The 14,500-nt window shown below is 44.0% G+C and overlaps 1 protein-coding gene across 2 annotated transcripts in view; it reads right to left on the bottom strand.

Annotated features, from left to right (window-relative positions):
* The window catches only part of SCFD1 (sec1 family domain containing 1), a 103,189-nt gene that overhangs the window by 17,114 nt on the left and 71,575 nt on the right, over positions 1–14,500 (bottom strand). For both annotated transcript variants that reach the window (XM_056545251.1, XM_056545252.1), the window contains exons 16-18: positions 8,889–8,959; positions 5,244–5,323; positions 4,012–4,074 (exon numbers count right to left, since the gene is read on the bottom strand). In XM_056545251.1, the coding sequence (XP_056401226.1) occupies positions 4,012–4,074; positions 5,244–5,323; positions 8,889–8,959 (214 nt within the window). The remainder of the gene's footprint in view (positions 1–4,011; positions 4,075–5,243; positions 5,324–8,888; positions 8,960–14,500) is intronic.

The raw sequence follows: 14,500 nt of genomic DNA, 5'->3' as shown, positions 1-14,500 counted from the left end.
TTTTAATATGGACACTACAAAACTGCCCATCAGTTTCAGTAGAAACTGACAAGATGTCAGATGAAAAGGATTTGTGAAACAAAATGAGAACCCCCGCATTTACAATCAACCGCAGGGGGGCCTTCCACTCAACCCACCCATCATTTTTTCATACGGCCAAAATCCGCAGCGTTCAGGTGCATCTCCTGTAGGAGGGCAATATCGGGGGCTAAGCGTTTAAGATGACGTAATAGTAAGCTGCGGTTATGAGGGGACCTCAACCCCTTAACGTTCCAAGATACAATCCGCATGTACAACAATGTATCAGTGCAACATAATAGAGAGCCAGACAAACAGTAAAAGAGAGTTGAATAAGGAAACGACACCCCACCCACCCCTCAAACTTAACCCATAACAGCATCCCATACCCAAAAAGGGTGAGCCCCCCCCACCATCCTCCCAGAGGTACACTAGCACCTTGCCCTGTAGACCTCCTATCTACCCAAGCTGATAAGAACACCACAAAATCTCCTCTGGCAACACCGCTCACCCACCCAGTAAAGAGAGGAAAGTAAGAAGTACCCAACAAGAAAAAGTAAAGAGAAGCAGTACAGTACAGTACAGTACAGATAGTGTGGATCTGGTGGTAAAATCTAACCCAGCCAACTACCCCTGGGGGGAAGAAAAGACAACAGTTACCATCCCCTTAAGGACTTCTCCCACTGCAGACCCGTAAGAATGGCCAGGAACTCCCATTAAATGAGCCCTAGATCTAGCAATTTGTAGTGGAATGCTCGAACGGAAAGTAAAATAACTGATAAGTAATTACATTTTTTCCCGTCGCTTTTTGTCCCCCCCCCCTCCCATTTTTTGTTGTTCGTGAATGGTAACATTTGGCAATTCCTCATCTACTCCCCTCCCCCCGCACCAAACCCCCCCACCTAAACTACCCTCCCATCTCCCAAATAACCCCTATAATGCTCCCTCTCCCCCACCCTCTACCATGGAACATAAGTAAAACAGCAATAGGAGGGACTGCTCAGAAACAATGGGAGTCTTCGGGTAACATCAGGGAAAAGGGCCAGTCAAAGAAGAGGTCCCCACCGGATACAGGTGGCAAGTCCCAGGGGCATGCAGGTCTGGACATCTTAGACCTGGGGGCAGTTAGGAGTGAAGAAGCCACAAAGGTGCCAACAAGTGGTAGGAAACTTCAGCAGTCCCTAGGAGCAACTGCTCCCCAAGAGTCTGCATACTAGGGAGCAAGCAAAGGAAAGAAAATGAGAACTTGCGGTTAGTCATTGGACGGAGAAGGCCACCTGTCCTTTCGTTCTCTCTGCGGGTCGGTGCGTTGGTCAGAATCCGCTGTTGTCCGGAGCGGGGTCGCCATTCCTTGGTTCTGTGTGGATTGCGAGGCAGACAGGTGTGTCTGACTCCGGATCCGTGAGGTGGCATCTCTGCAAGGAGAAGAGCGAAAGATTCCCTCGAGAGCCTGGGTGCCAATGGAGCCGTCCGGGAAGAGCACCCGAAGTATGGGAGAAAGCAGCTTACGTCTGTGAGTGACCTCTGCAGAGAAGTCCCTGAATATGAGCAGTTTGGCACCATCCACTATCAGATACTCTCTCCGGCGCCGGAATGCCCGCAAAATAGCTGATTTATCTTGAAAGTCCAGGTATTTAGTTATTACTAGGCGAGGCCTATTATGGGTTTGGAGGCCTGGAGGAACAACATGTTCTGGGCCACCCCGGAGGTCAGGTCCCAGCTGGTGCGCTCTTTCCACTTTACAGGGCCAGAGCAGCCCCAGCAACTTAGGAAGCATGTACTCACACAGGTGAAGGAGGTCCGTGGCACACCCACGATTCTGAGGTTGCTTCTGCGGGACCGGTTTTCAAGGTCATCCACCTTGTCCCAAAGGTGTCTGCATTCCCCCTCCAGGTTAGATATACGAGTGTCCGCTTCCTCATCTGGGTCTCTGGTGCGAACACGATCCTCCACATCTGCCAGGTGGGCGCCATGTTGAGTCACTGTGTGCTGCAGCTCTTGTGGCGTGGCCTGCATGGTAGCCACTATGGATTCTTGTACCTTCGGGACTATGCGATCCACCACCGCTGCAGCCAAGGCTACATAATCTATACCCTGACATCTCCATACGGTCGTCTCCCGCTGCCATGCTGGAAAGAGAGGGGGGGGGGGGGGTCGGGGATGCTGCGCGGCCAGAGGCTGGGGAGCAGGCCATGCTGGTGCGTCCGCTTCTGCTTGGGGACGCGGTCCCTCCATCCACCACTGGTTTCTTTTTATTCCCCATCGGGACAAGGTAACGTTCCATAAACTGCTGCAGCAGAGGGGAGTAGTGAGTCAGTCCGGTGTAGATTGCGGGTATGGTGGGTAAATAGCATGAGAGGGGTGAGGAGCTGGTGTTCCGTGCGTCCTCACAGCATGGCGCCAGAACCGGAAGTCGGGATGGATAATTTTATTCAGATGAACACACTATACATACATACTGACTGGCCTGTGGTCACAGAACTCTTTCACAAACACAGTAATGCAAAGAAAAAAACCTTCCAAAAGTATTGAGATAAAAGCAGTACTGTTATGTAAAACCAACAGAGAAATGTATGTTGGCTCTATCAAAAACATAATATAAAAGGATTATAGACATTGATAAAAAAAAACTTGTTCAGGCAGGCAAACCTGAATCAACAAAATGTGCACTACTACAAAACCAGTAAAGTTAATCCAAGCGTACTCTATTAACCACCAAGAGCACTTGGGTGAGAATCAGGGGTATAGGGCAGCAGTTTTGAGGGGGGCAGCAAATATGTGAGTAAAAGAAAGAAACCTATAAATATACTTTGTAGCTGCTGCAGCTATACTGTGTGAAGGATTTTGCTAGGGCTAGGGCTCCATCCCCCAGGGGGCCCTCTGCCGGCTGCTCAGTAGGGGGGGGGGGCAACTGTTTTAAAGTGGCCACTTTAAAACCGTGACTAGCAGCGGTCCTGGACACTTCTGCTTTTTATGTTTCATATTTCCTTACCTGGCCGCGCTCGGCAGGCTCAGGTAATGTGGCGGATCTTGTGGGCTGTGTGGATAATATGACGAGTGACGTCTCCTGCGGCTCCTCTACGCGGCGTCAGGGACCTCACTCCTCATTTCCTGCAGCGCCGGTGTAGTGAAAAAAACTGTGTCTTGAAGCGTTCTGTGTCCGCGGCTGCAGGAAATGAGGAGTGACGTCCTCGACATCACGCAGAGGAGCCGCAGGAGACGTCACTCGTCATATTATCCACACAGCCCACAAGACCCGCCGCATTACCTGTGCCTGACGAGTGCGACCAGGTAAGGAAATATGAAAATTAGAAAAAGCAGGGGGAGAGGGGGGGGGGGGGGAGCAATGAGCAGGGGAACTATACTGCCAACCTAACGTGGGGGAACATACTGCCAACCTAATGTGGGGGAACATACTGCCAACCTAATGTGGGGGAGCTATACTGCACCTAATGTGGGGAAACTATACTGCCTACCTAAAGTGGGGGAACATACTGCCTACCTAATGGGGGGGGGGGGGGGGAACATACTGCAAACCTAATGGGGGGGGGAACATACTGCCAACCTTATGGGCGGGAACTGCAACCTAATGTGGGGGAACATACTGCCAACCTAATGTGGGGGATCTATACTGCCAACCTAATGTGGGGGAACATGTGCTCCTGACCTATAATTCCCCCCTGACATGTGCTCCTGACCTATAATGCCCCCCTGACATGTGCTCCTGACTTATAATGCCCCCGACATGTGCTCCTGACCTGACCTATAATGCGTATAATATTTTTTTTCTTGTTCTCCTCCTCTAAAACCTAGGTGCGTCTTATGGTGAGGTGCGTCTTATGGAGTGAAAAACACGGTAGTTACTGCCACTATTATGCAAACACTGGCTGTGAATACAGTTGAATGAGAAGAGGATACAAGTAGGTTGTTAATGTTTTTCCATTGACAACAAAATCAAACACTTTCATGGGTTAACTATTAAAAAATACTTACCCTTTAGATTTAGTAGCACCAGTCCCATAGTTTGCTGGTGTTGCTGCCATCTTGGCAAAGGCCCTATATAAATAAAACCAAACATCATTATAACAAGACTTTGTTTTACTAACATCTATTAGACGTAATACACTGCTCAAAAAATAAAGGGAACACTAAGATACACATCCTAGATCTGAATGAATGAACTAATCGTATGAAATACTTTCGTCTTTACATAGTTGAATGTGTTGACAACAAAATCACACAAAAATTATCAATGGAAATCAAATTTATCAACCCATGGAGGTCTGGATATGGAGTCACTCAAACTCAAAGTGGAAAACCCCACTATAGGCTGATCCAACTTTATGTAATGTCCTTAAAACAAGTCAAAATGAAGCTCAGTAGTGTGTGTGGCCTCCACGGGCCCGTGTGACCTCCCTACAATGCCTGGGCATGCTCCTGGTGAGGTGGCGGATGGTCTCCTGAGGGATGTCCTCCCAGAGCCAGTGGCGAATTTGCCAATCTTGGTGTTCTCAGGCAAATGCCAAAAGTCCTGCATGGTGTTAGGCTGTAAGCACAACCCCCACCTGTGGATGTGGGGCCCTCATACCACCCTCATGGAGTCTGTTTCTGACCGTTTGAGTGGACACATGGACACTTTTCTGCCTTCTGGAGGTCATTTTGCAGGACTCTGGCAGTGCTCCTCCTTGCACAAAGGCAGAGTTAGCGGTCCTGCTGCTGGGTTGTTGCCCTCCTACGGCCTCCTCCACGTCTCCTGATGTACTGGCCTGTCTCCTGGTAGCGCCTCCATGCTCTGGACACTATGCTGACAGACACAGCAAACCGTTTTGCAACAGCTCGCATTGATTTGCCATCCTGGATGAGCTGCACTACCTGAGCCACTTGTGTGGGTTGTAGACTCAGTCTCATGCTACCACTAGAGTGAAAGCACAGCCAGCATTCAAAAGTGACCAAAACATCAGCCAGTAAGCATAGGAACTGAGAAGTGGTCTGTGGTCACCACCTGCAGAACCACTCCTTTATTGAGGGTGTCTTGCTAATTGCCTATAATGTCCACTTGTCGTCTGCACAACAGCATGTGAAATTGCTTGTCAATTGGTGTTGCTTCCTGAATGGACAGTGGGATTTCACAGAAGTGTGATTGACTTGGAGGTACATTGTGTTGTTTATGCGTTCTCTTTATTTTTTTGAGCAGTGTACAATATAAAATACATAAATGTTCTTACTTCCATTGCTTGATGTAGTTTAGAGGTGCCAGATTACAACTAGCATCCTCCAGAGCTTTCCTATACTGATCTAGGTCAGTCTGCAGAAAACAAAATACAGTATTATAAAATATGGTGTATGCCAAAGGGGAGTACATTTTTATATATTTCAAAACCAAACATTGATTAAATTATCTTCCAAATGTTACATACTAGAGATCTAGTTGTGGGGTCCCAGCACAAGTGGCTGTCCCGTGGTTGAGGACTGACTCAGGCAGCCTGGCAGCACAGAGTGTTGGGCCCACAGACGTTCTTCAGTATAGCAATTATGTGAATATTGTGAAATAAGAGTAATATATTTTCTTTAATTTTGTTTTTGTTCCATGTATGTAAGTTTGATATGTTACTGTGCCTTTAAAAATGTGAGTAGTGAACCCCATGTGACCATGTCAGCCAATGACACCCCAAAAGTCCCCTCTGTATAGTGAGGTACAGGGGAGAAGTTAGTTCACCCTAGTGTGAGTACACAGTTCACCCAGAATGTGCTCCTCAGCAACAGCCCAGCTCAGGTGTGCTGTGTCGTGTGTCCTAAGCAGAGGCCTAATTCAAGTTTACTACTGGTCATTCTACAAGTGTCATCCGCGGGGAAGATTCATGTCCCTGCAGAATGGTTTACAGTGCCTTGGAAGGACCCTAGCTACCAGAACCTCAAATTCTACAATTCTGTCTGGTGAAAAGCACCACAAGTCTCAGAATGGCAATAAGGCTCGCAAGGGGTACGCTGCACTCTCATACTAAGGCAAGCTGTTTGTGTGTTACCAACTTCCAAAGCTCAGTAAAAGCAGTTAACCGTAACCTGATCGGATAAACAATGCCTTGGCGTCACAAGTGAACAAGGTACGTCTACCAACACCCAGTGGCTGCCACATAGTCGTCGCTCCTATCTCTAGCAAATAAATTGGGACTTACTCCCCTTAGAGACCCAATACCAATCTACCCACAGGCCCAAGAGTGCCCACCTCTTTAGTTGTTGGATTTGGGATGCTTTATAAAAAAAACAATTTTGGAACAGCCAAAACCAGATTGTTTCTAAATTATTTTACAGTGGTCTCTCAAGTTACAATATGAATTGCTTTCAGGATGACCATTTTATGTTGAGACCATAACTGTATGGGAACCTGGTAATTGGTTCTGAAGCCCCAAAATGTCAGCCTGTCATCCAAAAATAGGAAAAAGGTGAGGATTAAAGAAAAATAAATAGATAACTAATACAGAAGCAAGTCCTGACATATAAAAGTAAGAAAGATCTGCTGGGAGCTGTAATCACTGTCTATGTAGAGGACAGGAGCTTCTTCAGGGTCCTGTACAGAACACACAATGTCCCAAAAAAGTAATGGAGCCGCCCTCACCTGGTGTCCATAGGAGCAGCAAACCCTGGCACAGGTAAATAGTACAGAACATGTAATACCACCCTGTAGTGTAGGGGGCGCTACCAAACAGCCAGTCAGTGCATGCACTTCAGTAATACAGGTGTTTTATCAGTGAATGCCCATTCTGATTGGTCAGTTCTTTCAGCCATTGATGTTTCCCAGATATGGACTGTCTGTAGCATTGTATGTTGAGTTTGGTTTCAAGTTACAATGGTCCAGAAAAGACAATTTTATATTAAAATACATTACATTAGTGTATGTTTTGTGGAATTTTTGTTCATCGTCTTCAGTTAATACCAAGCAAAATAGTGTCCGCGTGTTGTGGTAGACAGAACGCCTTATTTTCCTTGGAATAGACCATATGACTTGCAAATCAATAAATAAATGGTCATTCTTGGTGCACAAAGGACGATTGTTAGGCTAAAACAGAAGAATGCACCAGGCTTATTAAAAATACATCACTCAGACATTCCTCTTAAGTACAGGATATGGTGGATGAAAACAAAAACTAAGAAGAGTTCTAAAGGGGACTTCTATCACTTGGTCAACTACAATTTCCTGTTTAGTTCAGATTTTTTTTTTTTGTATTTGTGTTGTGTTACATTTTAACCTTTTCCTCATCTCTGTTCAGCTAAGGTGGCCATGCTTTTCCCAAAACTCCGACCACTCTCTCCACCAACATCATCTATCGGTGGAGAGCTGTGAGGCCACCACACACCTTAGGCAGACGTCTAAAGCCCCATTAGATGTCTGCAGGTTTGGCCACAATTAGTATAAGGTTTATTCTTTACTTTACTCTTTGCTTTACACTTTGATGCTTTGCGCTCTGCTTTTTTTATCTCATTAAAACAGGATCCCTTATGGATATAACAAATCTGCTTTGAAATTGATCCACCATTTTTTAAGAATAGCAACGCAATGGAAACCTGTGACAACAGAACCATAATGACAGTCTGAACCAGTTATAGCCCGTTAATAATGGCTGTTATTTTGTGACGGAAGATGGTAATGGGAGAAATAGTGCATGCTCTATTTTGCTCGTTACTATCTTCCATCACAAAATAACGGCCGTTATTAATAACGGGCTATAACGGGTTAAAGCGGCTATTAGAAAAATCCCATAGACTATAATGGGATTTTCTAACGGCCATATAGGATTTTGTAACTGCCTTTTTCGGCTGATTTTCAGACGGAACTTCGTACGGATCTTTAAAACTGAGTAATTTTGTAGTGTGAAACAAGCCATAGTTGAGCCTTCATCTAGCCCATCGAAAAAAATAAAAGAATGTTGAATATAATATGAAATACAGTGATCCCTCAACTTACAATGGCCTCAACATACAATAGTTTCAACATACAATGGTCTTTTCTGGACCATTGTAACTTGAAACCAGACTCAACATACAATGTACAGACAGTCCAGATCTGTGAAACGTGTCAATGGCTGGAAGATCTGACCAATCAGAATGGGTATTACACTGGTAAAACACTTGTATTACTGAAGCACATGCACTGAATTCCTGTCTGGTAGCGCTCCCTACAGTACAGGGAGGTATTACATGTTCTGTACTCTTTACCTGTACCAGGGTTAGCTGCTCCTTTGGACATCAAGTAAGGGCGGCTCCATTTTACTCTTTAGGACATTGTGTTCTGTACAGGACTCTGAAGAAGCTCCTGTCCTCTACATAGACAGTGATTACAGCTCCCAGCAGATCTTTCTTACTGTTATATGTAAAGATTTGCTTTATCTGTATTAGTTATCTACATATTTTTGTTTAATCCTTTTTCCTATTTTTGGATGACATTTTGCTGGCTTCAGAACCAATTACCAGGTTTCCATAGAGTTATGGTCTCAACATACAATGGTTTCAACATACAATGGTTGTCCTGGAACCAATTAATATTGTAACTTGAGGGACCACTGTACATTTCTAAAAAAAAAAAAAAAAAAAAATGTAATCACAAAAAACTGAACATTTTTACAGATGTTAACAAGTAATCTCAGAAGTAAAAATTATTAAATAAAATTTTTTTGAATGAGACTAATGAGGTTGAATGAGGTTCACTATGTCCTTTGACAGAGTGGAAAACATTTAGAAGATGAACAAAATCCTTGTAATATTTCTTTTTACAACCACATTTCATCACCTAAGAGGCCAAAATAAATTATTACAGTTCATTCAGAAAACCGATAGAAAATGTTTTATTCCCATGAAAATATCTCAGCTGCCGGTACCTCAGACGGGGGCTGTGCAGACGTGATGTAATAAATCAGAAACAACCGCATCTTGTCTTCTGGTGTCCCAGCTACAAACAAGCAGAAGGAAACATGTAAACATGTAAAACACAAAATAAAAGAAACCATTTGTGGCATGACCAAAACGAATGGAATAATAAATTATCTCTAATCTGGGAATAAAGTATTAAAAGGTATACAAAGTAAACACTGTGGTTGGAAGACCATAAAACACACAATAAAGGAAGACTTGTTATTTTAAGAGTCCTGCTAACAGTTATAGGAAATGGACAAAGATGTTCCGTCTGAGGAACAGAGGCACATGAAATAATCAAAAGGGTCTAAGATGCTTTAAGGGACAATAAAATATAAAGTATCAGCATACTTTACACCCCAGACCCAAATTACGATTTCTGGCTTACATTTTCTTCCTGCTCCCCTCCCAAGACCCATAAAGTTTTTTCCCCTCGTATTATACGAATAATAATACTTATTTATATAGCACCGACAGATTCTGCAGCACTTTCCAATTTTGAGAATACAAATGAAGACAAATATCAGACATTACAATATTACAAAATATAATATTGAAACAGGAGGAGTGAGGGCTCTGCTCGCAAGAGCTCACAGACTATGAGGAATGGGGTTAAGACAAAATACAGAAAGTGCTTTATTGATACATTGGTCCAGCCATGTTTTACAAATAGGATACATAAATACATAGGGTTACATAAAGGAGGATGAACCAGTCAAGAACAAGATTTTGAATGTCTAAAATTCATAGAAGCGGAGGAGAATCCTTCTGAACATGGCACCCAGAGGTCTCAAAATGGGCAAAAGTAGAGAGAGACCAATTATGGAATGTTATAGGCCTGAATGAAGAAATTAATCTTTAGGCAGGGATGTGGAATTTGTATTGCCCGAAGCCCGGGACATGTAGTTCCGGGCACCAGGCAGGTGAATTTTTCAGGTCCTTAGCCCTGCTTCGGGCAAGCAGGGCTGGACCTCAAAGCCCCTGAAAAGCACGGCAGCACTCACAGGGGTGTATGGAGCGTCTCCCGATTCCAGCCCACTCCGTACTCTGCAGCCCCCGGCTGTTTTCAGTCGCTGGGGGCCGCCACTAATAGCCAGAATGCAGCGATCCCGATCGCCGCAGCTGGCTATTAACCGTTTAGATTGCCTCTGTCAAAGCTGACAGCGGCATCTAAAGGGACATGTGAATGCTCCCTGGTGGTCCAGTAGGGTGGATCGCCCCCTACCCCATCACCCCCCACCGCAGCGAGATCGCGTGGGGGCAAACTACTATAGAGGTAGCTGGAGGGCTTACCTCTGATTCCCTGGTGTCCGTGGAGCTATTAAAAAGTCAGATCAATACCAAAATGTTACCCATACAAAAAACAGTTTATGGTGCAAAAAACGAGTCCTCATACAGCCTGGTATGCGGAATTTTTTTTTTTTTTTTTTTTTTAGAAAGCTACAGGGGTCAGAAAATTGCAATTAAAAGAAAATTCAAAAAAAGTTCAGAATTTTTTTTTTTTCAATTAGTAAACATGACGGAAACTATACAAATCTGGTATTGCTGCAATCAGGCCAGTCTAAAGTATCAAAATAACATGTTATCTCAACCACAAGGTAAATGGCGTAGAAAAGAAAACCAGCAAATCTGCTAAATTATATTTTACTATTTCAATTTTACTTCACCAATATTTTTGTTTTTGTTTCGGAGCATGCTATGGAAAAATTAAAAGGTATCATTATAGTAGTTAGTTATGGCTAGTTAGGGCAAGGAGGAAAAAAGTAGAGTGTAAAAGTGAAAATTGGCCAGGACAAGTGGATCGTCATGAGGGACAAGTAGATTTTGTTCAGTTTTAGTCCCGTGGATAAGTAGTTTTTTATTAAATTTCCACACCCCTGCTTTAGGGCATGTTTAAAACTGCTGGGTAAAAGTCTGAGGGTTCGGGATAGCACAAGCGAAGTCTTGAAGACAGGAGTGAGAGGTTCGGATAATAGAAGATGTTAGTTTAAGATCAGTAGAGCGCACGTGTAGGATGATAGACAGAGATAAGAGAGGAGATGTAGGGAGGTGCAGCACTGGGGAGAGCTTTGTGGGAGAGAGTGAGGACTTGACTTATATTGTATTCTGGACTGAACAGGTAACCAGTATAGTGACTGACACAGGGAGAAACATGTCCAAAACGTAGTGTGAATGCACCTTAGGGTACATTCACACAAACCGCATCCTGTGCATAGTTGATGTGTAGGATTTGAAACAGCAGATTTAATGCTGTGTCCAGTCATTTAGTTTAAATTGAAACATGAAGCATAAAATCTGCAGCTTCAAATCTTCGAATATGCACAGGATAATGTACGTGTGAGTACACCCTCAATGTCCAGTAGTGTGGTAAATCTACTTACTCAGCACCACCACAGTCCAGTGAGGAACATTTCTGCACATACTTACTGTGTTCCTGTAGTTAACATCTGGACTGGTGGTCATAAATTATTACTACTCATCGCTGTGAAGTACTTTGTGAAGTCACAATTTACTGCAACGCGCTTACTAGAATGAACCATATGGCTCCTACAAAGCTACACATTCAGGTGCTTTGTCCTTTGATAACGGACTTGAAATATCCACAGGCATCTGAAAGTATTAATTTAGTACATGGTAGCCCTAATCCCTGGATCCAATTCATAAAGCAAGTGATAATCTCTCTCACCTAATAAAGCTTAACTTGTTTCTTTGACACATAGCCAGGGCGCTCAGCTCAGAAATCATTCTATAAGTGCGATACCAATGGCAGAACCGCTACTGCTGAAAGAAACCTGAGGCCAGCAGGACCTGAAAGTGAAATGTCTATTTGCCATAGACTTAAAAATTGTACTGAATTCTAATGTGTTAAACAGGTCTATAAATGAACCTCCACTCATCGTGTTGCACAGAAGAATGACATGATTTAGGGAGGCACTAAAGTGGAACTCTATAGGGCATACTTTACTGGCGTAGTTGTTAAAAAGTACTCATCACCAAATAAACTGTTCTAAACTCATCTCAGGCTATGTTCCCTAACTAATCCTAACAGCTTTAAAAAGCTGTGTATCTTACCTTTCTTCTAGCTCATATAGTGCAATTTCCCTGCAGGAGAAAGTGGGCATTTCCCAGCAGGCATGACATCACTGAAGCCTGCTGGGGGACCACTTCCACCCCCTAACATCGCTGCAGTGCTGTGATGAATAGAAGACCTCAGGCTCTGTGTATGTTTCAATCTGTGTTGCTATCAGTGAGGGTCTCCTGCAGGTTTCAGTCTGTGCAGCTTTCTGTGAGAATCTGTGGAGCTTTCACTTTCTGTGTAGCTGTCAATCAAGCTCAGTGCAGAGCACTACTTCCTGAGTTTGGACTCCTGCCAGGCCGGAAGGAGGTCAAACTCACTGTATTAATTGTGGCAGGTAACAGAACAGAGCTCCCTAGTGGCTGTTTTTTATATTACATTTTAAACATATGTTGATCATTTTAAAAGCAAATGAATGGGAAAGTGTCTGCTATTTATACAAGGAATACTATATACTATATTAAACGTTTAATTTGGTGACAGGTACTCTTTAATGCAAAAGTCCTAGGATGCCAGACACAGCTTCCATGACTGGGGTTAGAGAAGCCGTTTTTTTTTTTTTTAGCATCACTGTCCTTTGAATACAATTTTGACATGTTGTCCAGGCATGTCACAAGTTTAGATTGCACCGGGTCTCACTCCTGCTATGATGGAGAGTGGTCATCTCAAAGAGGTTTCACTGTATATGTATACTCCTAAAGGGTAGGGTCACACACAGCACATATGCAGTGTATTTATGCTGTTTAGCAGTGGGAAATATGCTGTATACGTTCTATCAGCAGACACACAAGGGCTTTTTCCACTGCAGCCCTGTGCGTGTGCAACAAGGTTTGGAAGTGGGTCATGTGTCACAGTTACGTTGGTGCGCTCGGCCTTACTATACACACAGTGCTGCAGCAGGGAATGCCTTGTGTGTCTGCTCATAGCGCATATGCAGCATATTTCCTGCTGCCCGGAAGATTTCTCGCAGTATCAAATATGTTGCGTATGTGCTGTGTGTGACCCTAACACTGAAATTTCAAGTAGCAGGTGTCACTAAGTTTTGCAAATTTTCAAGCACCTCGCTCTGAACTGTGCCATGTGGGAAGGGCTTCAATGGCCAGATCAAAAGCAAATGAAAACTCAAATCATATCAAGTCAGTATAGTATGAATGTGCAATGCTTCCTGTTTGTCGCTTCTTGTAAACTGATAGAGAAAGAATCTCGGTTCATCACTCCAGCAGATCGCTAGATGCATAGGCCGAGATGTCAGCATTGTTCAGCGTTGTGTGGGAGACCAAAAACAAACTGGAATGATTGCAAGAGGTACGCAGAAACTGTGTGGACGCATTGGAAGATTAGAAGACTGGAGCGTAGAGATCCATTCTGTATTTTGAAAGAAATTGGACCTCGCATAACAAGCCTAGGGTGTCGAACCGTGTCTGTACAAACCTTCAAAAGGTGCTTGCACGACACTGGGCTATGAGCCAGATGTCCAGATACAGGTGTTCCATTGACCTCATGCCACCACTCTCAAATGATATTTTGGTGCAGAGGAAGACAGCAATAGAGGCTGAAATGGAGGTCTTACCACTTCAGTGATGTCCAAACGCAATGATAGCCGGAGACTGGTCTGGAGACCATGCGAGTAATGTTATGGCCATGGCATCGATCACATCTGGGACAACATTAGTCAGCAATTTCAAAAGGAGCTGCCAGCAGCAGATCTTGATGATCTGAGTGCCCAAATGCATCCAGTATGGCAGAACATTCCTTCAGTAGGTATCTTGCAGTAACCCTTAAATCCTTTCTCTGTTGCTAGAAGTGCAAATGGCATGGTATGTATGGTGTATATTGGTCGAGTTAAAAGCAGTAGGTGATTCTATATGTTATATGTAAAAAGAAAAATAAAGGCGCTCCATGTGGAGTATCGCTAGCAGCATGGAATGGAGGGAGAGGGGTTAGGAACCGCTTACCAATAAAGGTTTTGTACCCGTATACACAACAATGGAGAGCATTTGTAGAGGACGCACATTGCTGTCTGCAGCCTTCCTGAGATGCATATAGCGTGGAGTAGAGCAGGACTTCAAGGGGTTCAGAAATCATACGGCGCTGACCAGGATAAACACTGCGGGACACAGGAACATCCACTGACCGCTTTAATAACAACAATGCAATGCATTTCGCATGCGCAGCGAAATGCTTTGCATTGTTGTTATTAAAGTGGTCAGTGGATGTCCCTGTGTCCCGCGGTCTTAATCCTGGTCAGCGCCTTATGATTCCTGAACCCCTTGAAATCCTGCTCTACTTCATGGTATATGTTATATGTGACAAGGAGAGGTGGGAGAAGACTTCTCCCCTATCAAAAGTGAAATTTGTGGATTATAACAGCATTAAGAACACAAGGCTTGCTCGCTCTAATTTTTTGCTTCCTTTTTATCTGCAATATAGTACCCAAGATTCAGGAAAAGCGGAGGGGAATAGTATTCAGCCACTGGTGTTTCTGGATATGTGGTTCTGGAA

This window comes from Hyla sarda, chromosome 11, assembly GCF_029499605.1.
Source record: "Hyla sarda isolate aHylSar1 chromosome 11, aHylSar1.hap1, whole genome shotgun sequence".
Lineage (NCBI taxonomy): Eukaryota > Metazoa > Chordata > Amphibia > Anura > Hylidae > Hyla > Hyla sarda.
Note: the sequence above shows the minus strand (reverse complement) of the source record. Positions and strands in the feature narration are given on the sequence as shown.